General features: G+C 41.6%; 2 protein-coding genes across 7 annotated transcripts; one reads left to right on the top strand and one right to left on the bottom strand.

Annotated features, from left to right (window-relative positions):
- Window positions 1-234: 234 nt before the first annotated feature.
- Window positions 235-21140, bottom strand: LOC121340134. Of its 6 annotated transcripts, none has more exons than XR_005953263.1 (3): window positions 14671-15296; window positions 14127-14331; window positions 235-396 (listed from the first exon to the last, which is right to left on the bottom strand). XR_005953263.1 is itself a non-coding variant. In XM_041412607.1 (3 exons), the coding sequence occupies exon 3, from the start codon at window positions 12802-12804 to the stop codon at window positions 11857-11859; it is 948 nt and encodes a 315-aa protein (XP_041268541.1). In that variant the 5' UTR covers window positions 12805-13413; window positions 14127-14331; window positions 20828-21140; the 3' UTR covers window positions 11441-11856. The 6 variants fall into 6 exon arrangements, 4 of the variants coding, with proteins under 4 accessions (XP_041268541.1, XP_041268543.1, XP_041268542.1 ...); XR_005953264.1 differs by lacking the exons at window positions 14127-14331; window positions 14671-15296 and adding exons at window positions 11026-11381; window positions 13247-13410; XM_041412607.1 differs by lacking the exons at window positions 235-396; window positions 14671-15296 and adding exons at window positions 11441-13413; window positions 20828-21140.
- Window positions 21141-21282: 142 nt separating this feature from the next.
- Window positions 21283-26471, top strand: ABRA (actin binding Rho activating protein). The gene is made up of 2 exons (XM_041412605.1): window positions 21283-22100; window positions 25572-26471. Exons 1-2 carry the CDS (start codon window positions 21349-21351, stop codon window positions 26047-26049), a joined length of 1230 nt encoding a protein of 409 aa, XP_041268539.1. The 5' UTR covers window positions 21283-21348; the 3' UTR covers window positions 26050-26471.
- The last annotated feature ends 694 nt before the right edge of the window (window positions 26472-27165 follow it).

Below are 27165 nucleotides of genomic sequence, written 5' to 3'. Positions count from 1 at the left end.
TGTCAGCATCTTGGCCTGTCCCATTTTCAGAAGAATCTAGAAGAAACACTGAAGCACCTAAGGATCATATTTACAGTCCTCCCAGGTGCAAAGTAGAGATATTCTTCTTATGCCATGGTCGTGGCATTAATGTAGGCTTAGCCCGGTAAATGTTTGTTCTAAACTATAAACCTCCTCTACAGTTCAGCAGCCGGCAGCTCAGAGCCTCAGAGCAGCTCAGAGCAGCTCAGAGCCTCGAAGGCAGCAGCAGCAAGAAGAGAGGAGAGCTGGCCCTGTTTCCCACGCAGACGTCCCGCAGCATTCTGAGCTTCCCGCCAGCGGGAGGCCAGCAGGTGTCAGCAGGAGTCTGGGAATGGGACGGAGCACGCCGATCCCAGCAGCGGCAGAACCTGCTCGCTGATAGAAATAAGACTTGTTTACCGACTAATCAAAAAAACCCACCCAACCAACAAAAAAAAACTCAACCCACAGCCAAACCCCAAAGCAAAACAACAGGTAAAACCCCAAGAGTTTTTAAGTGGGTGGTGTTTTCAGAAGCGCCGCGGTCCGCTCCCCAGGCTGACTCCGCCAGCCGCAGCCGCAGCCGCAGCCGCAGCCGCAGCCGCAGCCGGGCTCGCTCACAGCGCACGGTCCCTGCCTGTCCCCGCACGGCCCGTCCCGCAGCACAGCTCCCTGCCGGGCTCACCGGGAACCGGCGAGGCTTTGGCACAGCGGGGCCCGTCCCGCAGCACAGCTCCCTGCCGGGCTCACCGGGAACCGGCGGGGCTTTGGCAGCGGCCGGAGCCGCCCGCCTGCCGCCAGCGCCTGCCCCGCTGCCGGCGCTCCGCCGGGGGAAGGGGCAGCGCCGGCTGCGCTGCTCAGCTGCGACTCTCCTCTTTACCTCCCAGTGAATGCACCCCTGTGTACCTCGTGGCAAATGTGACCTAATTAATTGAAAGTTACTTACTTTTCAATTAAGGTACAAATTAATTTATTTTTCATCTCTTGGAGAGTGCCTGGTAGCTGAAAAGCATCGGGAGATAGTTACCATAGAGAATTTACCATGGTAACTTGTCCTTTGACAGGTTTGACAGTTTGTATATCAAAGTCTTTATTTAAATATCTGCCTTCCTCAAAAAAGCCCTGAGAAGTCTGGCTGGAAAGACTTAGCAGTTACCACACTTGAGGGTTAATTGTCCATCACCAGCCCTCTGCACAGGTCGTGCACTGCAGCCCTCATTCCTACAAACACATAAAGGATCCCTTTTGTCCCAAACGAGAGAAAGATCCCATGGGGGCCCCAGCACCACGGAGCGCTGTTACTATCCACCAGCAACTGTGGTGTACGATCAGGGTATCAGACAGGTGAAAATGCATTACATTATTTCCAGCAATGTTTCTTTCAAATTAAGTGAGTCAGGCCCTTTGATAGAATCATAGAATGGCCTGGGTTGGAAGGGACATTAAAGATCATCTATTTCCAACTCCCCTGCCATGGGCAGGGAACATTCCACTAGACCAAGCTGCTCAGAGCCCCATCCCACCTGGTCTTGAGCACCTCCAGGGATGGCAATTCCACAAGTTCTCTGGACAAAGTGTGTCAGTATCTCACCTCTCTTAGAGTAAAAAATTTATTCATAATATGCAATATAAATCTATTCTCCTTCCTTTAAGGCCATTTCCCCTTGACCTATCACTAAATGTCGCTGCAAAAAGCCCCTCTCTGGCTTTCTTGCAGCCCCCTTTAGGCACTGGAAGTTGCTCTATGGTCTCCCCAGAGCCTTCCCTTCAGCTGAACAGCCCCAGCTCTCCCAGCCTGTCTTCACAGGAGAGGTGTTCCAGCCTTTGGATCTTCTTCATGACCTTCCTCTGGACAAGCTCCAACAGGTCAATGTCTTTCTTCTGTAAGGGAGCCCAGCTGGACACAATACTCCAGGTGGGGTTTAACAAGGGCAAAGTAGGAGAGAATGACCTTGCTTGACCTTTTGGTAATGCCTCCTGTGACACAGCCCAGACCAGGATACAATCCTTACTAGGTTTTTATTTGCTTGATTTTTTTTTTCTTTCTTCTATAAAGAAGTTTGGCAATGCAGCAGTATAGCCACTTCAAACAAAAATGGGAAATTTACTATTAAGTTGGATCTCCAGCACTTGAAATATGTTACTTTATGAACATATATAGAGCAAATGTTACAACTTGAAAAAAGGTGAGGAAAACAAAAGAACAAGAAAACCATTTCGGTAACAAAGTCTTGAGTTGCAAACATAAACAAAAATGTTGGGGGTTTAAATTTAATTTTGATTTGTCATTTTCAGATAAAATTTCTGCTTTAGAAGAGGGTAGTAAAACATCTTCCAGAAGCTCTTCAAAAAGTGTGAGAAGGACTAGAGTACAAGCTGTGTCACATCACTTTTCCTTAGATTTTCCAGGGTGTTGGTGAGCCAGTCAGGGTTTGTGTGTATCCTGTAATCAGGACAGTGAAAGCTGTACCACAGCTTGTATCAATGCAGTGGGAAAGTGCTGCCTTACACCAACCCAGAATTATTGACAGTCTGTGCATGCATATTTTTTACTCTCATTCCCAGGTTTACAGAGCCATTTTTCATTACCAAATAGTAAAAATCTAATACCTATACAATTTAGTGGCTCCATTCACTGATTGAAGTTCTGAGTGCATAATGACTTTCATTGACAGACAGAACCTTGATGAAAAAGAATTCCTTGTGGAGGTAACATAAATGACATAAAGTACAAGAAGGTTCTTGAGAAAACAGTGCAAATTGTTTTTATTTAAAGGTATGTCTCAGAGTGTGTTAGGACCCTTTTCCTGAGATAGCTATATGAAGTGTAAGGTAATACTGATTTAAAATTTCTTTTTAATGTTAGAGGAGTTGAAGTCTCTGTAGATAGCAACATTACAAACTGGAAACAACTTCTGGACAACACTGTGCAGCCAGAATGGCAAAGTGCAGGTGCCTGGCCACAAACTGAAAATACCCACTGACCTCAGGGGGAGTTGCACATTCCAGAAGAGTCTTGGGAACAGCCCTGGGACGTCACATGGGCTGCAGCCAACTTTGGTGGCAGCTTGGCATGCCCACCCCAGCAGAGCCCTCCTGCATCCACTGCATTTGAGTTTCCCTGAATGCTAAGACGATGTGGCTTGTCACCACTCTAAGCAGAGAGAAGCTGTGTGCTCACAGGGGCAGCAGAGAATGAAGAAGAGGGCTCAGGGCTGCCCACACAATGCATCCCAGCACACACCATTTGCCCAGCAGCAGCAGAGCCTGGTGCTTGTCCACATTCCCTTCCAATGAGCAGCAGAAGGGAAGAAACTACATACAGGGATAGCTGCAACTTCACCTGGGAGAGGTGCTAGCCCAAATGCAGGCCCAAATTCCAAGAGAGAGAAATAACCTTCTCCTTCCTGCAAACCTCTACTGCCAGAGTGTTCCTTGCCCAGAAAATTTTACCTTGCTGCAATGACTGCTCTACAAACAGAGGAAACAGCTGCAAGGCTTAGTTGAATATGTCAAAAACATTTTTTGCTCTCTCTGTTTGGAAACAGCTGGGTCAGGCTTCCTAGTACTTCCCGATTAAAGCATCTAAAGGAAATACCCTGCTGAACAGCATGACTTATAATACAAGAAGTTGTCACTGATAATGCTGAGTAATTGTACACAAATGTGCTATCAATACTCCCTTAAAAAGTATGTGAACATCTTTGATCCAAAAAATAATTGCTCCTTGATTTGTTTGACAAACCAGGTTCAAAATTCAGTTTCCCTGACAACATCTGAAAGCATTAAACTGTGCAATGCATTTAGGAAAGAAAATAAAGGGGAATGGAAAATTATTCCCAAAAGCTGGTTAAAAGGATATGCAAAGAGAAAGAAAAACAAGAATGGGCATCAATAATCTCAAAGATCAAATATTTAATCTTTCTAACTTTTGCAGGAAATAAAAGACTGAAGCTGGTAGTTGCTGCTGTTGCTTTATCATCCAGTTGATTTGATTGCTACAGTAAGCAATAAGTGGCAAAAACTATTTTGGCTGCTTCTAAGATACAAAACAGGCAGAAGACTGCACTGTCCTCGGTAAGCAGGCCAAGGCAGCCTTGCACAAGCTGGGCTAAGTAGCCATCTGCAGAAGTGACCGCTGACACCTCTTGTTGAAAGAAAACCCCCACTATGTCTGTGTGTGGGGACAATGGGCAGCCATTCGTGAGACACCAAAGCTAATGACCAGGGAGCACAGAGAGGATCCTCAGGGTCCCACCCTGTGCCTCAGCCCAGCCTCCTGCTCACCTCTCTTGCTCAGCACAGAGCCCTGTGTGACATTGCGTTGAGTCCTGCCCAGCCTGCAGCAGGAGCTCTGGCACCTGACCCATGGCTCCCTGCAGCCACAGAGCTCCAGACAGGCAACATCCCAACAGAGCTACTGCTGAGCCCACCAGAGTGGGGTGAAAAGCTTGGCAGCACTATTTGCACAGAGTGGCACTGTTTACAGTGTGGCGTTTCTGCAGTTTTCATTTCTATTAAATATAAACCACAAATGTGTTATCTTTACCTGAGTTCTAATCAGAGAGCTGTTTGCTAGCTGAAATATTCTGGGCATTCACAGAGCAATAGCTCGTTCAGAGCTTTCAGAAATGCTTCTGTACTTCCCAAAAGTGAAGGAACTCAGAAGAAAATGAGCTGACCCCTCTTCTACCTCCTGTTCAAATGATAGGAACAAGTTCTTTCTGCACAGAATCACATTCTTTATATTAAACAAACCACTAGACCTTCTGGGCTATTGGATCCACACCAAGGGAATAATACAACAGAATAGTGGTACTATCCCTACATGTCCTCCATATACCAATAATGATTACCTGGAAAGACAGCACTGGGAGAATGTGACTTGTTTAAGAAACAGACAGCTGTGGCACCCAAAATGATTTGTGTCTGTGTACTTCAGTGCTCAACTCCATTAACTGGAAAAAATAAACAAAAGGCAGAAATTGCAATGAAGTACCAGGCATTTATTGAGCCATTTATTGTGTTTCCAGCCTCTTTGTCTCTAGATTGATTTAAGAGCTCCTCTTCACCTTTTGTAAATTAAACTTGTTTTCTAACCTCATTTCACATTAAGAGTGATTTTAGAGTGATCTGGCACATTTGCTGCCCCTTTCCTCAGGGAACTGTGAATGTACTTTATGTGAACTATATTACACCATCCCCCTCAGCCACAGGAGTCTCTCCCTGTCCATAGGGCATCCTCCAGTAGCCTGGCTGGGAGCTGACAACATCAATTGTCAGATTTCAGTGAAATATCCACTCTAACTGCTACCACTGCTAGATGATCAGATCCAGGAAAGCATAATGAAAACTGCCATAGTAAAGGAACAAGTGGCTCTCTTTTCACATGACTGGTCCAGTGTTATTGATGATGCTCAAAGAGGGCAGCTAATACCTCCTATGCAATAGTGTATGGCTGTGACACTTTACTGTCATGCTCTTTTTGATTATGTTTAGCAGGAGCCAGTAGGAAGAAATGAGTGCTGCACAATGTACAAGAGGATCAATGATCCTCATTGATCATAGTGTCAACCTTCTTTCAAGAAATGTTCCTGTTTCTTTCAAGAAAATTTCTGTACGTGCCCTTCCTCTGTGCAAATTAGAGGAAGGAGAGCAAATCTGATCGCAGCAAAGTAAGATCAGTCCTAGTTATGGGAGGGAAATGAAGATAATGGGCAAAAAAATTCCTTAAAAGAAATAAAAAGATAAGTTCTTAGAATCAGTCTGTGGCTAAGATGCTATTCAGGTAATACCAGCTAGGATTTGCACTTTGATGTGGAATTCCTTGGTCTTCAATCCTGCAGCCTCAGTATGATTCCAAGATGTCAGGACTGGAAAGGCTGTAGCTGCATTCTCCGTGCTGGGTTATGTGCCACTGACACAGAGCAGCAGACTGTTCCAGCCACGGGCTTCAGCCTCGGACAGAGGCAGAGCAGCAGCAAATTATCATTAGGGTATCACTTCTGTGCCCACCTCTGCCCTGGCTCCAGTTTCAGGAACACGACATGATCCAAAGCCATCCTCTGCCTCCAGCAAAATAAACACCAAGTGCCTTTCCTAGGAAGAAGCTGTTCTCCATTTTTGTACCAGCCCTGGGTGATTCCTTGTTGGCAAAGTTCTGCCCTTGCTTGCAAACCAATGTTGCCTGAGACTGTTCTGCCAAACTGATCATGCTTCCTTGACCTGTGACTTTTAGGCTTTAAAGGCTGCTCTGAGCTGCTTAGAGAAGCAGTTTAGGAAAGCAGGTGCTGTATGAGGAACAGTAATGTATGAACTGTTTTTTGCTGAGGAAGGTGAAAAAGTTTGTGGAGCTTGATTTCAGAGAATGGCCCCAGTAAAGATTGCTGCCTCCCACATATCATTACTACAACTGGAGCCTTCCTTGTACCCAGGAAATTATTTTTATCAGTGACCATCTTCATACTAGAGCTTTATGCAATCACTAAAAAAACCCCAAAAAACAAACACATCATTTTACTCTTTCCAACATAAGAACAAGGTCTCAGATTTCTTCTTTTCTTTTTCTCCACCACTGTGGAGAAATGCAGAGGTTTGAGGTGCTTCTGAAAACATTTGGTGTTGGTAAGATGTGCAGTACTGCTTTGTCCTGGCTGAACCTTCCAAAATACACTTTCCTGTGTATTCATTGATGTCATCTGACTCCTAAATAAGCATATAAGCTTAACTGAGGACAGTTTTGTATCCATTAGGCTGGAAGGCAAGGCTTCAGTAAGGCTGAGAAAGAACACTTGCATTGCTTAAGGAGCCTTTTGTGTTTCCTTCACCAGTAAACAGTGAGAAAGAGCCATGGAAGGAGAGGGAATGATAACAAGGCAGCTGATACCAGCCATGGCTTTCACAGCCTGCAGCAGCTGACATCCAGACAGCCTCCATTTCCCACAGAGCTTCACTCGAGTTTTGATAGACTTGAGAAGAAAAAAAGAGAATTACAGAATATGTCCATAGGAAGAAGACAAGGTCTATTGGCAAACATTCCTTTCTTAACCTTTTGGGGACCCCCAAGAAGAATCTATCAGATTTTTGTACACTTCTCAAGGCCTTAGTGTTTTTCTGTGGTCTGCAGAGAGGCCTAAGAACCGGGGATCAGTTCCTGCCCAGCATCTATTACCAACAGGGGACCATCCATCACTGACTCCAAAATTATTTCCATTCCTAGTCATGACCTGAATCCATGTTGTGAATGATCCAGTGTTACCTTCAATTAGAGAAACTTGTAGAAATCTTAGCATTTTGTTTGTGATTGCTGGGGAATGAGAGGTTTGACAGCCCATGGCAGTGCTAGGTGGCATTTCTTCAGCACTGGCCATGCTATGATGCCTTGGCTGTAGGAACAGAAAAGTTCTCCCTGAGTAATCTGCTTCTTATTTTAATCAAATCTGGCAGCAGTTTTCCATGATTCTCACATTAGTTAAAAGATCATGGAACAGCATCACAAGGTTTGGGTCAAGATGCCATTAAGATAGTCTTTCAACATATCACATCACACACAGTCATTCTTTTTTTTTTTAATGTTTTGTGTATTTGGAAGAGTTTCTTTTTATAGTAAAATACAGTTAATAGATGTGTTGATGTTTAACTTCTGCAATCCAGTTTAAAGTGTTGATTGGAAATTTTAAGCCCAAGGCTCTATTTAAATAAAACAAAAACCAAATCCCCTCATCTCTGATGCTAACTCTGTTTATCAACTTTTTATGCCATCAGCTGTATTCAAAGGAATATTGCATAACAGCCACTGTATCAAATGGAAATACCAGTGAGCAAAGATGGAGCCAGTGGGTTGCAATAAAACAAAAGTCAAGAAAAAGCCTGACCATAGCACTTTGTAAAATCCAAATTGACAATTCTAGAACTCATACACAGAATGTTACTAATGTTATTAAGTTTAAATTACTCTAAAACTTAACTGGGTTTGGTAAACATGAACCTTTGCAGCCAGTGAGAAAAAAATTCAAAAGAAATCATAGTCCACAGAATTACTGAGCAGCCTAATTTCAGTGTAAAAAATACTTGAATTCACAGAAGTCTAGCCAAAGTTGAGATGAAGAAGTCCAGAGAATTGTGTGGAAATGAAGTTTTCCTACATGTTATTATAGAAACACATAAATAGGTTATTTCCAGAATTTCTGGGAAACTACAGAACTGCTGAAGTCTCAGACCCTGGAAACTGCTGACTGAAGGTGTTGCAATTCTCATCAGTTTTATTTTGGGAAGACAAAATCTGGTAATGACAGTCAAGATGAAGGCAGGAGTCTGACAAGAACTGCAATAACTTAGTTCAGCAGCTGGCAGTGCTCACAAAGTACATGTGTGTGAGACAATAAGTAATTTTCTTTTTTAGATGCAGCAAAAAATAAAGTCTCTGCTTTCCCTTCTGATAAAAAAATCAGTGAAGGAATCAGAAGCATTTAATTTACTAAGGAACCCAAAAAAACTTTTATTTTCTTTCATTGAAGAAGTAAGGCTTACAGTGTGAGGTTACATTTAATATTATATACAGTAAATTATTAAATAAAATTGAAAAATGAATTGTAATATTTTCCATTTTCAAACTTTGAAGGGGAAACATTTTCAATTTTTACAAACTATTTTCTGTTTTTCCTTGCAAACTCTTTGGGTTTCAGAGGGTGCAGATGAAAGGTCTTATATGGCAACAAAAGATGAAGTTCTGAAAATTCCCAGTGATTTGTCAGAACTTTGTTGAGACTGAAGTCTTTTCAAGAAACTTTTGGGTTTTCTATAACTTTATATTCCAATAGAGAAAGTGGTCCATAGAAAATTTTCTAGTAAACTGTAATATGCTTTGTGGCATGCAGGACACTGCTTTTGTCCAGTATTAGGGATACTACTTTACAAAAATAAAAAAGAGCTGTGCTTTTGGGGACCTGCTCCCCTCCTGCCCCAGGCATCTCTCTCCACCCAGGAACTTTGTCCACCTTCCACAGAAACTTCTTCTTGTTCAGTGCACAGGGACAAAAATGTTTCGCAACAAGCCATTATTCTTTTTATCTGAGGTTTGTTATCACACACTATCCTGAGAACATCAACAATAAAAAAATGTTGATAGCAGTTGTCTGTACTGGCACAGGTCAGCTGTCATAAAGCATTCAGCACCAGGAGATTCACCTTTCCCATCATTCAGATAAGAGCTATTGATTGTAAGAGCTCTTCTTAACGTGCAATGTAAAACATGGCCTTTAATACAGTTCAAATACAGCTTAGTGGATAGTTAGTAAGAGTTATCAAATGCTATTTGCTACTATTCTAGCAATCTTTTAGGTGGGTTCAACAGTCCACCCATATTTAAAAAGGAGAAGCTTTGTTAGCCCCTCTTTCTTCTTGGCAGACCCTTTACAGAGGCCAAGAGGGGGTGGGTAAGTGGTTTCACGTGCAGAGGAACGTGTGGCTTCTGGGGGCATCACGCAGCAAAAGGCGCTGACCGAGGGTGGTTTCGGGTTTCCCAACAGACCCGTGGTGGGAGCTATTGCTGCTAAGTGACCGTGCCACTCAGATCAGAGCTGTGTCTTTCATGTTACACTAAACCCAGACCAGGCCCTGGCAGCATGACCTCATTAACCTCATGACTCTTGATCTCTCAATTATGTCCAAGGCTCCACTCACTGAAGAATTTGGGACAAGTCTGGCTCCAACACTAATTTATTTATTTCCATAAATTATCTATTTACATTGGCTTGGAGGTCAGCATCTTTTTTTTTAAAGACAGTCACACTTAGAAGAGATTATCTATGTTTTTGAGATGCCTTAATGGTCTAATAATACAGATGTGGGACAGACAGTGTTGTAGAAGGAAATTTAACCTGGGAATTCATTTATGATCCAAAATTTCATCAAGAAAACTAAAAGTTATATGTTTGAAGTGACACGAGCTTTATTGCAGTCATGCAATTATATGAACTAGTCCTGCCTAAGAAGTTAAAATGCCCTTGTTCAGAAAGCAGCTGAAATGTAGAAAAGAGCTAAGCTGTAGGAAGATATCAAACAGGAGCACAGATAGACAATAGCAGTGTGCAAACACAGGGAGGTGACAGCTCTGTGCTTACACAGAGGTTACCCACACTTCTCATTAACAGCAGAACATTTCTGTCTGATCCAGTAGGAAGGCTCCGGATCAATGCTGGTATCTTAATCCTGTTACTATTTCTTCTGCAACCCTTGGTGTCATGTTCAAAGTTAAAACAGTCACAGGATCTTTGCTTCTTGTTCTGTCCTAGACTCACACAGGATGCAAAACATTAAACACAAAATCAATTTGGCAGAGGAGTCTTCTGGCTATTGCTCCAGAGCTCCATGTTCTTCTTACAAATTCTCTCCAAGAAAAGCTACTGCGTTTTCATTTACAGAGGTATCTGAGCAACCTTGGATCAAGAGCTTTATTTTGATGAAAGATTTTGCCCAGAGAGGTTGTGGAGTCCCCCTCACTGGAAATACTCAAGAACCTTCTGGATGCCAGTCCTGCACCGGGATGACCCTGCTTGAGCAGGAATGTTGGACCAGATGACCCACTGTGGTCCCTTCCAACCTGACACATTTTGTTATTCTGTGATTCTGATTCTGTGATTAAAGTCCTTCTAGATTTAGGCATGCATATAAATGTTCTATGGCAAACGCTCAGGATTATTCATGACAGTAAAGACAGACAACTTTTTGTTAGAATGGAGTGGGTAGGAGTTAATTCACATTAACATACAAAGATATTTCTAAAACTAACCCGTGATACATTGATGTTTCTCTGATTTTCAGTGTCACTGAGGTACTTTTAAAACTGCTGCCATTGTTCTTAAACACATTAAAGTTAGCAGCTGCCAAATGAGAAGGAAGAACACTTTCCTAAAATTTATATAGCAAGATGTATCATGTGTTCCACAGGGAAAATCCATCCAACACTCAAAGAAACACTGATTGTGTATTCAGATTTATTTGGGTGGTTACAGAGTGACTGTTTACCTTCATGTTGGTATGTGGTATGTGCATTCATCACTGCCATCGTTTAACTCTGCCCTCTAGCCTGGGCAGCCAGGAACCTTGAATTCCATTCCATGTCCTCCATCATCTGGTTTGTCCACATTTGTGCACATCTTCCAGTCCCAATAACAAGAGCTTTTCTGTAGCTCAATTAAAATAGAAGTTTTTTCTTCATTTGATGGACCACCACCCTTCATTGGATCAGATGAAAATCACTTATCTTGCCAGTGCACTCACTAATGTCATTGCAATTCCGTGTGTAATAAGCCGTAATCAGCAGCAGTAGATGTTAGAATCTGATTCTTTCAGATTTCCCTAGTTTTGAACTGCTTTCTGTACTAAAACATTAAATATGCTTAAAGTAAGACATTCAGGGTGGTTTTCATGTAGGAAAAAAAATTAAATAAGAAAACTACAGCACTTTGATCTGTATTTAATACTGCAACTTCCAAAAAGTACCATTCCATAGGTAGACTATAGTCTCAGGTCTGTGTTTAATAAATGTCAAGGAACCATCCTGATCTAGAGACAACTGCACAAATATGGAAGATGGAATGGTTCAGTACAATGATTTATTGAAGATTAGATAAAGTTAGATAAAATTATGATCAGTCATAGAAATAAAATCTTTCCTTAGACATTCTTCTGCATTGTTATTTACTACCAAGGATTATTCCCATAAACATTGCAGGATCACAAATTTTCTCTAATAAACAACAAAAGGTCTTCCTCCCTTTGACCTCCTCAGCTGGCCAGTCGTTGCAGCGCCCTTCTCTGGGTGTCTGACCCTTCCCATGACACTCTTAAAGACCTTCATTGCCTGGCAGCCTGGACTCTGCTCTGGGTGCTGGGGGCGGGCAGTTTCCTGCAGCAGTGCTCAGCCTCCTGGCCTATCCATGGATCCTGGGCACAGCACAGGAATCGTGAGCAGCACCAGTGGGAGGAGCTGCTCAGGGAGTCAGAGCACGGTGCACGCCATAGGGACACTGTACACTCCATGGCAGCACTGTGCCCTCCATGGGAACATTGTACACTCCAGGGGAACACTGAGCACTCCATGGCAGCACTGTGCACTCCATGGGAACATTGTACACTCCAGGGGAACACTGAGCACTCCATGGCAGCACTGTGCACTCCATGGGAACATTGTACACTCCAGGGGAACACTGAGCACTCCATGGCAGCACTGTGCACTCCATGGGAACATTGTACACTCCAGGGGAACACTGAGCACTCCATGGCAGCACTGTGCACTCCATGGGAACATTGTACACTCCAGGGGAACACTGAGCACTCCATGGCAGCACTGTGCACTCCATGGGAACATTGTACACTCCAGGGGAACACTGAGCACTCCATGGCAGCACTGTGCACTCCATGGGAACATTGTACACTCCAGGGGAACACTGAGCACTCCATGGCAGCACTGTGCACTCCATGGGAACATTGTACACTCCAGGGGAACACTGAGCACTCCATGGCAGCACTGTGCACTCCATGGGAACATTGTACACTCCAGGGGAACACTGAGCACTCCATGGCAGCACTGTGCACTCCATGGGAACATTGTACACTCCAGGGGAACACTGAGCACTCCATGGCAGCACTGTGCACTCCATGGGAACATTGTACACTCCAGGGGAACACTGAGCACTCCATGGGAACACTGCACACTCCATGGCAGCACTGAGCACTCCATGGGAATTCTGTACAGTCCAGGGGAACACTGAGCACTCCATGGCAGCACCGCACACACTCCATGGCAGCACTGTGCGCTCCATAGGGGCACTCTGCACTTCATAGATGGAACTGTGCACTCATGGCAGCCACTGTGCACTCCATGGCAGCACTGCACACTCCAGGGGAGTGGTGGATGGGCAGGAGCTGCCCCAAGGGTTCATCACAGCAAGGCCTCCCCCACGGAATCTCAGGAGAAAGTACCCTTGAAGTACCTCGTAACAAGTACCTCCTAAACAATGACAACGAGAAATGTTCTTCCTACCCCTAACCCTTTTAATTGAAGTTTTAGTGTATACACAGCAGATCTACTTCCTGGGAGGGAATCTTCCTAAGCTGCAAATTGTGTGGAATACTATATCCCTGGGACTTGAGTAAACTGCATCCTTTTTATTATTCAACTCTCAAAATAGGAGAAGCATTAGAGAAGTACATACTCTTGCTCACTACTTTTTCTCATACCAACCTTTGCCTGTGGATTCCACTCACTGGAATGCTTCTTGTGTGATTCCCATGGGTTTCAAAGGTATGATGAGAAGATTTTATCTTTGTTACATCTTTCCTACCATTCAAAACCTCCCAATAACTTTCTCCTTCTTTCCTGAGTAAACCTGGAACTTTATAAATCACTATCTGAAGAGAAATACCAAGAGGGAAATAAAGACCAATAAAGACCACTGCAGTAATTTCAACAACAAAAAAAAATTATTGGCAATTATATGGCTAAGAAAAGAGCAAAAATATATTTCTTTCAATTGATTTAAAATTCTGGTGCTTTTATTATATTGGGAAACCTGTTAAGCCCTCAGGGACAGATCCATTGACCTCTGCCACAAACCTTAGCAGGTTCCACAGAGAAAAAAGAAAAATGCAATTGGCCCAAAATTACTATATCCAGTCAAGTGATGTGAGTACCATAATGCTCTTCAAATGTAAATGTGTTACTCCTTTATTTTAAGAAAAGAGGTAGCAAAGCTGAGAAAGAGATCTGTGATAATATTGATTTGGTTAGTGTTCACTGAAATTCCAAGCCTACGAATCTCCTGGGATATACAAGACTGGATTAATTCAGCAGTGACTAGTGATGTAGGGAAAGAGCCAGGAAGGTCCAGGTCTCCAGCCCATTGTGAGCTACAATCATCTTACCTGCCTGAGAAGCAAAACACTTCAAGCTGACCAGTCACATATTTTCAAATACCAAAAACCACCCTGGAAAATTAAGTGCCTTCTCAAATTTTCTGTGCTGAAATGGCTGATCCCATTGTGAGGGATATTATCTTGGTTCAGTCAAGCAAAGGGGAGAAGAAAGTTGATTTTTCCCTCAAAATCACTGTTAGTACACTGACCTGTATTTTGAGTCACTAAGTCATTCACTGCATAGCTGTCTCTGTGCTGAAGCATGAGGTAGCCACACAATTAGAAGATCAAGTTGGTGACAAAAATGAGTAGATTCTTGTCACTACCTCCCAGAGCCGTTCATTCCAGTTTGGGTGCTGCTACTAGCAATTAGATATCCTTGTATCCAAGAGGAATGCATAGCTTGCTCCCATACTGCAAAACAAATGATGAGAAGTTTTTAATGATCTCAAGCTCCCACTCCTCTACTCTCATCTTTTGCAAAAAAATATACCCCCTAATCATGGCCTGTTAATTACAGTTACTTCATGTGAGAAGTAAGGCAGATGTCTGAAGCATAGTTTTAAAATGAGATAGGTGTGGAATTTAATCTAATGTGGTTTAGAAGTTTCTGATGAAAACTAGGACCATCACTGGTCCTCTCAGCTCTTCATTGCCAGCTTCCTTGGCAACTAAAGCATAGTCATGAGCCAAGGAAACATCCACAGGGCACTGTAAATACCACGTGATCTTCCAGCAATTCCCGTCACTCACTTTCTGACACCTGAAGTCAAGGGGGTTCAGCCAGCAGCTCGGAGGACAGCGCTCCTCTGCGGGCTGGGCACCGGACTTCCCTCCAAGGCAGGGGTCTGCCTGTGCTAAGAACAACACAGCTGCACGCTGTGAGAGCAGCTGGTGGCCAAGTGGGAGCCAATAAATAAGGCTCTGTCCCCCCGTGGCAGTGGAATGTGACAGTGGGGAGCGGGCAGAGCCAACAGCACCCGTGGGGATTCATCTGCGCTACCCAAAGGTCAAGAACCAGTCACAGGTTACAGCCCCAGCACGCTGCTGTCACCTTTAAAGTGAGATCCCCACTCTGCAAGAAAAAAACACAGTGAATTGGTCAAGAGGATTTCTGCTTTTTGCCATAGATGCCTCCAAATCTGAGCTGTAACATCAATTGTTTCAAACAATCCTTTATGTCAGGATCTTTCAGGAAATGGAATAACAAAAGAGCTGAGTAGGATTTTGACTGAGGCATTGAAAATATGCTAATTGCTTTAGCCAACTGATAGATTAAAACAGAAATGCAGTATTTACCTAATTCAAGGTATTTCCCTCAGTGAATATTAAAAAATCTTCACAATAAAATACCAAAATTATACTGAGGCTTGTTTCCTGAGTTCTGAGACTGGTTCTAAATTACACTTTAAAACAAATAATGAAATATTGCGTTTATATTATATTCAGACTCAATTTTTCTGGTTTTTTTTCTTTATTTTTTTTTTGTATAGAGTTTTCTACATTCAAACATATTTCCAAAAATTTGCAGTCTGTTTCCCACTCCATTCTCAAAAGATCATTTTAGAAATGAATATTTTAAATTTTTTTTAAAGTTGCAATACTTGTAATGTAAAGACAATAACTAGCAACTCCATTAGAAGTACAAATGTAAATTTTCAGTGATCCTTCCAAAAACCCATGGTAGGTCCACTGTACACATCAAAGGCACAACTGTTTATGTTTAATAAGCTAATAAATATAGTAGACAGTAAAGACAATATAGAAGGACCAATACAGAACTGCACATGAGTGATAACTGGAAATAAATGCACTTTAAACAGACTAGAGATAGAACAAACACTTATAAAGTGGTTCATTCAGGTGTGATTTGTACTGCTGTAATTAACTGGACACTGTCCCTTACAGGATTTTTCTTTTATATTGTGAAAATACTATTTTCTTCTCACATTTGCCACCTTGAAATCTGAGAAAAAGCCATTACCAGAAATATGCAGTTAATATTACCCTGAAAATTAAAAGCCACAATGCAAGGAAGCACTGACTTGTTAATACCTGGAGGGCCCTGATTTGATTATGCCTCCTATCTCTTGTTTGTAACATATTTTGACTATATAGAACTGTGCTTTTATTTATTTTTTTTACCTGTGATTTCTTTCTTGTAGATGTGTAAAATACATTTATCATCTCTCACATTACATCCAGGTGTCTGATTTCAAGTTCTCCTATTCTGGTATGCCTCCCATCCGTCTTGTATTGCAAAGTTATGTGAAGACTTTCAATTCCTCGTATCCAGTGTTCTGCTCAGATTTCAATAGCAGCAAAAAGCCCATATTCTCAAAGCCATAAGACTATTTCTAGGTAAACTTTAAACTAAGATACGTCAGCGAGTTGGAACCATAAAATTAAATTACTTTTAATGTTATATAATTTTCTTATCAGAAAAGGATAACCATTCACTGACAAATAGATATGATCAATATAAACTTGAGTAGCAACATATTTGTGGATTTATCTCAAAGGCTATCTTGTTTAAATGATCTTCAGAAATTCCTTCATAATGCAAGTAGAACTAAATGCCTGATGCAAATGATTTCTTGTGTTTGCTTAGATTTTTAAACAAAATTGCTTCATTACTGCTTGTTACTTGTTTCTGTTAATTTACTATAGATATTCAAATAAGAGTTGTATTTATGCTTAAAGGTAAAGTGGGACTAAAAGCATGTGGTCTTACCTCTTCTTCCCTTTCCTGTATAAATTTGATTAAACTTGTAGGGATTTCTCGCAGGCATCTGACTCCAAAAAAAAGCTGTGGTCACTATATGCAAAAGTATGAAAAGTGTGCCAAAGGGCTTTAAGGCTCCAAATCCCAGTCTTAGTTTTCACCTTCTGAAATGTGAAGACAACTTCACAAGACAACAAAGAGTTTTGTCACTTGAGTAGCAGGGCGTGGGGAGGAACTTGAAGAAGATCTGTGGGTGCATGTAAAGCCATCCCGAACTGGGTTTGTGTCAGCTCTAAAGCCAGGTCTCTCTACCAGACTGCAGTGAAAAAATTATGCTGACATCTCATCCTCAGCCAGTTGGGAATCTGCAGGGCTGTTCTCTACTACTTGGGTGACTTGCATTTAAATCTGTCTCACCTGGGGCGAGAGGAGCTTTGGGGCTGCACTCCACAAATCGCTGCAGCTGCTGCTACTGGATAGTGCATCCTCCCTCTCCCCATTACCCTTCCACAACCAAGAGTCTGTCAGGCTGGGTTCTCACCAGGCTTTTCTTGGCAGTTTGTTGAATTTATTCTTTTCATAGAGCAGTGCTGCTATGATAGGTCATGGATAAGCCCTGATCTCTCATATAGTTGAATTCTGATGACACATAATCGAATTCCAGACTCAAAATTCCATGTAATTACTACACAGGGATAATTTCTCAGTACAACACAATTTCAGTTAAGCAAAAAAGGCTGTGGCCAGGTATAGGATGCAACTATAAGAAACTGCACCAATGAATGCATAAACTTCTTTCAGTTAATGGCTGGACATGACCCAGTCCAAAAGCTCAGGAGCATCCATTTCTTGGAGCTCATATGCCTGGATTGTCCATGGAGGTGCATGCTGAAAGAGACACAGTTGCTCACTGCTGTTGTTAGAAGGAATTTGTTTGATGTGAAGTCTAAAAATAAGGAAATCCCAAACTCTAACTCTTTTTACAGGTTTCCTCTGATAACTGGCAATGTATGACATTATGACACAATGTACTTTAACTGTGTCATGGTGAGAATTCCTGAGATTCCTCATAACGGCAGCTGGTTATACTTAGGAAAGAAACACATCTTGTTTTTGTTATTCACCACTAACTCTGGGGAGGAAGACAGCATCTTTCATACACTTACAATTGGTTCAAAATTAAATTCCTTGGAATCAAAAACATTGGACAACTTATGTAAGGTAAGGTATGAAGGTAAGGTACAAGGTAAGGTACAAAGTAAGGTATGAAGGATACAGTTCTACCTTTAAAATTAATCATTGTTAAACAAAACAAAAATAATTTGATGGCATACTGGTCTCCCAGACACTGTTAGTCTTCTACAGAAAAGGGAAAATTAAAGGATTTTTAAACAGCTTAGAACCATACAGGGAAAAATCCATCTGGGGGGAAAACAAAACCAAACCATCACACAGCAAAAACATCCCGACTTTTATCTCTGACACTGGCAATCCCTCAGCTGGTCCTTTAAAACTTTGGATTCAGGAAATCAGAGGTATTATGTGAAATGCAGCAAACCACAAGCAGCAACAAGGTCTTAGGGACATGTGCAGAGTTGTCTAAAGGTGTCAAAGAGATCAAATCCCAGAAATGTAGGCAGCCAGGGTCAAGGAAAAAGAAGTTTACAATGTCAGCATGTGTCAAGCTCATCCAGCAAGCTTTGATGAGCTTGCTCATCAAAGTTAATACTTTCTCCAATTACCTTTTCTCCTATAGATCTTCTGAAAGAAATGTCCCGCCACTCTGGCCTCAAGGATAATTGCTGAATTTGTGAAAGCATGTGACAGTCACCCTCACACAGCCTTGCTAAGCATTTAGAGTGCATTTTGTGACCTTGTGATGTGTGGAAGACACATAGAAAATGTGTTTGGGTCCAGCCTGCCTAAAATATACCTGTGCCTTTGGGGCTGGCTATTGGCTTGTGAAAGTCACAAGAGGGAAATTACATGCAGAAATGTAACCTTGGCTGATTATCTCATTAAGAATAAAAACTTAAAATAATGAAGAAATAAATTCTAGCCTTACTGCAATAAAACATTTGCAAATTAAACAACACACAAAGTATGAATATCACTGGATGATTTGGACATAATTTATAATTAACGTCTTGCTGGCAGCATTACCATATAAAATGAGACAATATTCAACACATTCAAGGCAACATCAATGTACACCCTAAAATTATAAAGATAGTTATCCTCAGAATAATTATATCAAAGTTTCACTGGCACTTTGGACAAGTCTGTGATAATATAGAGACCAATTTAAACTAAACATTTGTTTTATATTTTGTTGTGCAATATGGATTTAATAGTAGTTTAGGTCTGTAATCTTGGTGGTTTTCATTTGTCTGTAACTTTTTATTGTCACTTGTCCAAACTATGTAAGCATTAAGACTGTAGGACTATGACCAGTATACTAAGGTCAAGTCTGTTAGAAAAAAATCAGAAGTCTCAATATTGACAACTTCTTCGAAATGTGCTAAATGTGTGTAATTTCTAAACATTCCTCAGGAATGCAATTTCTCACTGCCATGAATTTCAATACAACTACTTGCAAATACTGTATGAGAGCAAAAGTGTTCAAGAACCTCAAGAATATTTGCAGCAATAAACTGAGAAGAGGCCTTTGATTGCAAAATACAGCCAATTAACCAGTGGACTAAATTGCCTAGACAGTGGGGAGAATCTACTGCTGGAAGTCTTTAAGAGCAGGTAAAACAGGATTGATCCACATGGAGGTGGAGCTGACCCAGCTCCACCTCCATGTGGATCCCTTTTAACAGGGATCTCTACTGCCTTGTGCTCCAGGATTGTCCTTCCACAGTCAATTGTTTCACTACACTCCTTCCTTGGCCAGACCCCTTATTTGTACTTAGCTTTCAGCTCATTCTTAAAGCCTCAGCCACCCTTACACTCCAGAAACCACACAGATTGACACAATGAACTGGTGTAATACTCCTATTCTGCATGTGCACTATTTTTTTTCACTTGCCTCTTCCTTATATTTTAGGGAGCATACGCTCCCCTGTGTGCCTGCATGGACATGCGTAAATTCTAAGCACAGGTCCCATTCCTGATTAGCCTTAAAATGACCAAAATAAATGTTTGGTGACACATGTTCCTTAATCAAGTTGTATGGGTGCATCTCACAATGTCATCTCACAACTATGACGCAGTGGGCAATAGCTGAGACTGTACAGTACACAGAGGTGACACATTTTTTTCTAAAATAAAAGCATGAGTAAATATCTAATAGCAACACAAACTTACATTATGTCATCAGTTTTGAAGAGGAAATTACTCCACAGATTAATGAGGAATTCTTCATGGAAGTCAAAGGTATGATGTAGTCTTATAACATTAATCAAGAGCTAAATATGATCTGACCTACTTCAAACAGCCCAGCCTTTAACAGAGAGATTAAAAAAAGGCAGAGTATGAGAGTCCATATTTATCTCTGATGTAACACCAACAATGCCAACGGAATTCCTTGAAGTTCTGAGTGTCTCAGAGCACCACATGGCAAGTGCCACAGGTCATCCTGTAATCTGCAAGGTATGATGGATTGAAAAAGCAATGACATTTTCCTTTCCTATTTAGGAAACATTATACTAAGAAATAAGATATCACAGGACTCTATCTCAGAAAATTGTTTATTACCATGCAACAATGGATGTATCGATTCATTAAATAATTTTACAAGTTTGAATATAAACTCACTCTAGGAAGTCCTCTGAAATGAACAAATCATAAAATTTCCTAGAAAAACTGATTTTTTTTTCTATATTGTACACAGTAAACATAATTTTGCTGTATATAACCTTCTTGAAAAAGCAGTGAGAAAATAAATAGATTATATTTTATTTTCTCAAACCCCTAAAACTTGGAGATCATTCATCCATCTGATCAAGTCAGACTTACTGTACTGATCCCCAGACACAGTGATTCCCTCTTCCTTGGTGCTGACACCAAACACGATAGTGTTCCCAGACCCCCCTGAAGTTACGTTCTAAAGAGAGAGACATTAATAGATAATGACTGGGAAGAGAACACATAAATACCTTTTAAAAAATTAACAAACCTCTATTTCCTTGGACACATGAGCAATAAGAAAAAATCACCCAGTATCTTTTTAGGAAATACCTCTAAAATTTTCTCAGTCATAACTTGCTTCTGGCTTTACACTCCATGACAAGGGACACTATTTTCTTGTGGTGATGAAGAGTGTCCACTCTGGCCAAAGTTCCTAGCCACTGACCGACCTTCACATTTAGCATTTTCAGTCACTCTGATCAGGACCTGTAACCCAAGTGCTGCATTTCCAAAAGAACAAGACCCTTGCCAACAAACTGGGAACTCAGCAGTCCCAGGGAGGGGGGATTAAAGAAGCTGTTACTTTCCCACTGTTTCCAGAACAGGTCTGTGTCACACTGTTTACATCATGCATCATTCATCTGCTGTGATGAAATGTAACCCTGCGTTTTAAAAAAAGACTTCTGCAACAGCGAGGATACTCTATCTTTGTGAGAAGCATCTCACATATTTTCCATAGGCATCAACTGCTCCTGCTTCTATTTAAATCTGTGTGGCCCTCTTCAGAGGGCATTAGTCTCTTCAGGAAGCCCATTCAGAAGGTGCTGTGCAGAAGAAGAGGAGAAGGCAGGATGGCAGCAGACAGCAGCATGGCTCCCGAGGAAAAGCCGAGCACCGCTCCTGTGAAAAGGGCTGTCCATAAGATCCGGATGGCCAGCCAGGTCTTCAGCTTGGCACGAGGCTGGCAGCAGTGGGCTTCTGACCACCATGTAAAGCAAGAGCAAGAGCCCTCTGGATGGGTCCCCACTGCAGTAAACTCATCAGCTCAGCCTGTACAAGAAAGTTCCTTTGAAAAATGGCAAATTCCATCTGTCAAGAGGGACCAAGAAAAAGACGATGAAAAATCCTTAGCAAAGGATTCAGTGACAATAAGAGATGCTGAAAAAAAATCAAGGGAACCAGATGAAGACCTCGAAATGTTCAGCATTAAAAGCAAAGAGGTGACCAAAACAGTTGTCAGCAAAGCCTATGAACGAGGAGGCGATGTCAGCCTCCTCAGTGAAAGATATGACGAGAACAACAGCAGCTCCGAGATGACCAAACTCAAAGAAGAATCAAGTGCTATTGACAAAATTCTTAACAACAAATTACCTTCAACCATAAGGAGGAAGTGTTCAAATGTGGTATCAGAGCTGACCAAGGGCTGGGAGAAGATGGAAGACGAGGACAAAGATGGGGCCAAGAGAGAGCTGCTGCTGAAGTGTCATGATGACAGCCTCGATGCCCAGGACAGTGGCTATGGGGAAGCAGAGGACAAGTTCGAGCAGGAGGACAGTGACCGGGAGGTGACAGCTATGAGGATTAAACGGCCTGTCCCATCTCTGTAAGTAAAGCATCTTCATTACAGCAACACAAATGGCAGAGGGGCACAGCTTTCCATGAGGAAAATGAGGGGCAGGATTAGTAGGAAGTGGTCAAAGATAAACTATTGTTCTTGATTTAGAAGACATTATTCCAAATTCAGGAGACCTTTCACTTATCACTCCATGCTTAAGTAGTTACTCAACATAGGACTATGTAACTAATACAAAAAGTTAGGAAGTTATATGTGGGAGATGTTAATTATAATTAATTTTCACACTGGATTTACCAGTTCATCAAAATAACTACTTATTTCTTAATACTTCAGTCCATATTTCAGAATCACAACTTTTACCTCATCAAGAGCCTTCAGCTACCCATTTATTTCAGCAAATGTTGTCTAAATCAATATATTTGAAAAATATTATTTCCAAATACTTATTCATTATTTTGCTTAGTATAAATTGTAAATACTCTCAGGAGCAATTTGAAGAGAATGCCCCAAATTAATGTTGAAGGAATTACTTCCACACACTTCTTACCAAAAGTTGGGTTCACAAGCTTCTTTGGAAGCTTTCCATGTGATTTCCATTTCCATTTCCAATTGATGAATTTGGAATTCGTCAATTCAAAGAAAGGAAAATTCCACAGTATCTTGGACCCCAAGTTCACACCATATCCCAATCACATTTTCAGAAATTAAAAACTGGGTCAGCATTGACGAGGAAAAAACTGATGAAAATGCCAAAACAGACTTTGTGATACCTGGGCAGACAGGCAGGCAGGCTGTATCACGGTCACTGTTTTGGCTTTACACCTCACTACTGATGAGCATTATTGTGACCATTAGACTGTGACTAACAGAGTTGTGGATTTCAACCATGCAGTACCTTTAAGCACAGCTATCTGAACACACCCCCACAGCTACTTTAACTATTCAAATGGAATTAGAATGATGCTTTGCTGTACAGCTGAGCAGGCAGCTCCTGTAAGAAGAAATGGTTAACAGCCCAAGTGAAAAAAGCTCCCCAGTAACCCAGGGCTTGAAAGTTTTTGGTACCTTGCTTTTGGCATTATTTGCCCAGAAGGTCAGAATGCATTTAGGATGGTCATTCTGGTTAACAAGTTAATTTAGTTGATTGTTGCATGTAAAGCACTTCCTAGGGTGGGTAGAAGTTCAAAACCTTGACTTTGGGTGCACAATCCTTTGTGTAGGTGCAGTAGAAACATGAAAAAAAATGCTTCTATGTGTACACAATTCATGTTTTAAACCTGTCATTAAGCTAAACAATGGCAAAAATAGCACTTCAGCAACTAGAAATGGTTAAAATACAAGCTGCATTAGAAAAGTTAGGTTTTTTCAAGCCCAAATGAGGCACAATAAAAACAAGAGGACAGATAAGATGGTTTTTTCAACCACTGAGAAGATGATTTGGATGAGGAAGGGAATAATAATCTTCTGCTAAAAAGGAAAATTAGTTTCAGTAGAAAAAGGAGGGAATACATTCTAGACCATTACAGTAAGTAACAAAGACTGCACAGCCTCCTGCTGTCTCAGTCCCCCTCTTCTCTCCACTCAGCCTGGGGAACCGAAGCTCTAGGACTTTCTCAGTGCTCATAGTCCCTGGAGAGAAGGGGAAACAGGCTGTGCTGTGAGTTCCTCCTGTGGCTGAGGAATAAGCCCTCCGTGATGATATCTACTCATAAACTCCACTGAGACTGACGGCATCAGTTCTTCAAGGCAATTTTGATTCACTTAAGATTTTTTCCTCCCCTGCCTTAACTGATAGCTTCCACATGGAGAGCTAGTGAAGCAATCTGAGCTTCAGCTGGAGTTCAGACTGTGCTGGCACAGGGTTTCTGTACCCTTTGAGATAGCCATAGGCTTCAGGAGACAAATTCCTTTGCAGAGCCAAACACAGTTTCTCTGACAAAGAAGGCACAATTCAGGTGAAGGGACAAAGGATCACAGTTCTCCCTTTTTCTGCAGGCCAATAGCTTATATAGAGCAGCATTTGGTTTATTGTTGGGAAACCAAATTGTTTAGATTTACCCCACTAATATATTTTAATGCTTCCTGCCAACACCTACCTGTTAGTCATGTACACAAAATTACAGGTACAGACACGCTGCCTACTCTCAGGATGCTCTGTAGTCACACCACAGAAAAAAGGAGCACTTTCTTGGCAACTCAGTATGCTCAACTCTTCTGATGATTTTTCACCAAACTGATAGGGAATAGTATTTTGGAGCTTTTTAAACACAGTTCCTCAGTACAGTGAAGCCAATCTTAGGGCAACTCCACAGCTAATAAAGTAGTGCAGGTCTCCTAGTTCTTTTCCTGTCCCTGGCACTTGGTGTTTGCAATTCTTATCCTAGCACAGCCCTGCCCAATAGTGGCATCTTTCTGGTGCACCCATGTGAACTAGGGACATCTCTATGACTCCTATTCTCTATTTCAACCAGCTTAGTAGAAAACAAAGATATGTTCAAACAACAGGGGAATAGAATTTTCTGCAACTTTGCAGCCCCGTGTGCTGTTTGCTGAGTGCATCTTGATTTTCTGGTGCTAAAATTCAGCTGACATTACTGGGGAGGTTGCAGAGCAGCCTTTTGGGAAGTAAAAATATAAGAAAACAAATTACTTTGGCACAGCACAGCATAGTCCCAATGGAGTTCAGTACATATACATTGACAGGACATGGACAGCACAATGACTAGCTCAGACTGTCTACAGTTCCCCCACAACATGTGAGACTGGCCACAAGAGGAGAGAGCATCTGACTGGAGTCATCCAGAACTATTACACACACATACACAAAAAAAAAAAAATTCTCGGAAGGTCTTTCCTTATCCTTTGTCCTTGACACTTTAAGGCTTCTACCCTACCCACGGGAATGTGAATTTTGGGCTTCAATATTTGCTCAGATTTATACTCCACATACAGAAGCAGACAGAGCTACAACTCTCAATTAGCTTTTTGCTGCTGCTATAATCATTGACATCTATTACAAGGACAGATTTTAGCAGGCACTACCCTCTAGTTTTGAGCCAGGTCATACACCTACAGCAATCAGCACCTCTAACCTCAGGGCAGGCACACTTCAGGCTTGGCCAAGCAGGCAGGAATGGGGAACTGCATGCCTGACCAAAGGTACAGAAAGCGCAGGTGGTCAGCAAGATATTGTTTTGTTCCCTTACAGAATTAAGTCATTCTGGGATAAAGTTTGTGAAAACAGGCTCAGATCGGGGCTGGAAGGTGGTAGTGTAGACAGGATAAAGCTGTGGTCATGGAACCTGCCTTTGTGCGCAAACTGAATGTGGACTAACAGCCCCTAGAGAACTAATTTAGAAGTGGTGAACTCGTGCCACCTGGTGGATTCCAGCTCACCCCTAAAGCGCAGAATCCAGTTCCAGCAGAGACCAATAAACAGCAGAACTGTATCAGGAAAGGAGGAGATGCAAAGCTCAGGTGCATTTCTGTGTCTTCCAGCGCCAGCCGGCTGAGCGAGGAGGCGCGCAGCAACGCGCGCAGGAAATGCAGCGCCGTGCACAGCCTCAAGGACAGGTGGCAGGAATGGGCCGACCAGCACATCATAACGCAGAAGCTGAATCCCTTCAGCGAGGAGTTTGACCACGAGCTGGCCATGTCCACGCGCCTGCACAAAGGAGATGAAGGGTACGGCCACCCAAAGGAAGGAACCAAAACTGCCGAGAGAGCCAAGAGAGCTGAGGCCCACATCCACCGGGAGATCAGGGACATGTGCTTCATCATTGAATCCATGGCCAAGCCACGGCCTGACGGAAAGATCCAAGTCACTTTTGGGGAACTCTTCGACAGATATGTTCGTATTTCAGATAAGGTTGTTGGGATTCTCATGAGAGCCAGGAAACATGGGCTGGTGGACTTTGAAGGAGAGATGTTATGGCAAGGAAGAGATGATAATGTCATAATTACTTTACTAAAATAAATTAGGCTATAGCCAGAACAACTTCAGGAAAACTTTTCTCCTCTTCTCCCTTGCCATTAGCATTTGGACATAAGATTCTCCTGTTCACCACATAGAAAAGTGTATTTTGTGAAATATGTATTTTATAACTAGTGCATGAAAACCCAAGCACCCAAATGAACTTAATTTTGTACCAGAAGTGCTTTCAGGACAATTAAGTTAATTACTACATAAAAATAAGGAGAAAAAGCTATATGGAATATAAGCAGCTGATGATAAAAGCCCTTAGCAATATAAGTAGCTACAGGAATATGAAACGTGCCAGATCAGAAGCTGAATGACGAAATAAACTCAGACAAAGTTCTTGATCTGAAAAATGCTCTTGTGCATGCACTAATTAATTGATTTAAATACAAATAAAATTACCTTATTTTAGTACAGAATCAAAGATACATTTGGGTTTTTTTTACAAGCACAGTATGTAACTATTACTGCAGTATTCTCTTGTTACAACGGTTGACACAGCTTTCTCTTACATATCACATTAAAAATTCTTCTTTTTATATATGGGGTTTTATATATTTATTGTATTTATATAACTATTTTTTTTAGATTGTTTCATATTTAAACTTATGGAGGTTGGAATGTAATGAAAAAAATGTTTTGATTAGATAGCTACCTACAAAATACCTTCTACGTAACATTGTGCAATGTCTTATCTGATTATCTATGCTGATACTGTTCTTAGAAATACAAGGAAAAATAATATATAACATATAAAAACTAGCCAGGTACTTGTACTTTTGTATACAGCAAAAAAGTGACTAACATCATCATCTTCTATTGAAATGTACGTCTGTGAAAAAAGAGAGAAACAGCATTCATAACTTTGAGGAAAATGGTGTTTCACACCACACAGAAATACTGACCTAATTTTACAGTATTTGCCATTCCAATGTCACTAAAATAATGTATTTCAGTCCAGCTGGAGTGGACTAAGTGCTAATGAACTAATGGTTTTAGGACTTAAAACTGTATTATTCACAAATCTGAGATCTCTGTAAGGTCTCTGCTACTTAGTGGATTAGAGAGATCAGTTTCTCTACCACTGTAAAAATAGTTATCCTGGTAAAATGT

Source organism: Onychostruthus taczanowskii, unplaced genomic scaffold (genome assembly GCF_017590055.1).
Source record: "Onychostruthus taczanowskii isolate IOZ18803 unplaced genomic scaffold, ASM1759005v1 scaffold4, whole genome shotgun sequence".
In the NCBI taxonomy this organism is placed as follows: Eukaryota; Metazoa; Chordata; class Aves; order Passeriformes; family Passeridae; genus Onychostruthus; species Onychostruthus taczanowskii.
This window is presented reverse-complemented; position numbering and strand designations above follow the sequence as displayed.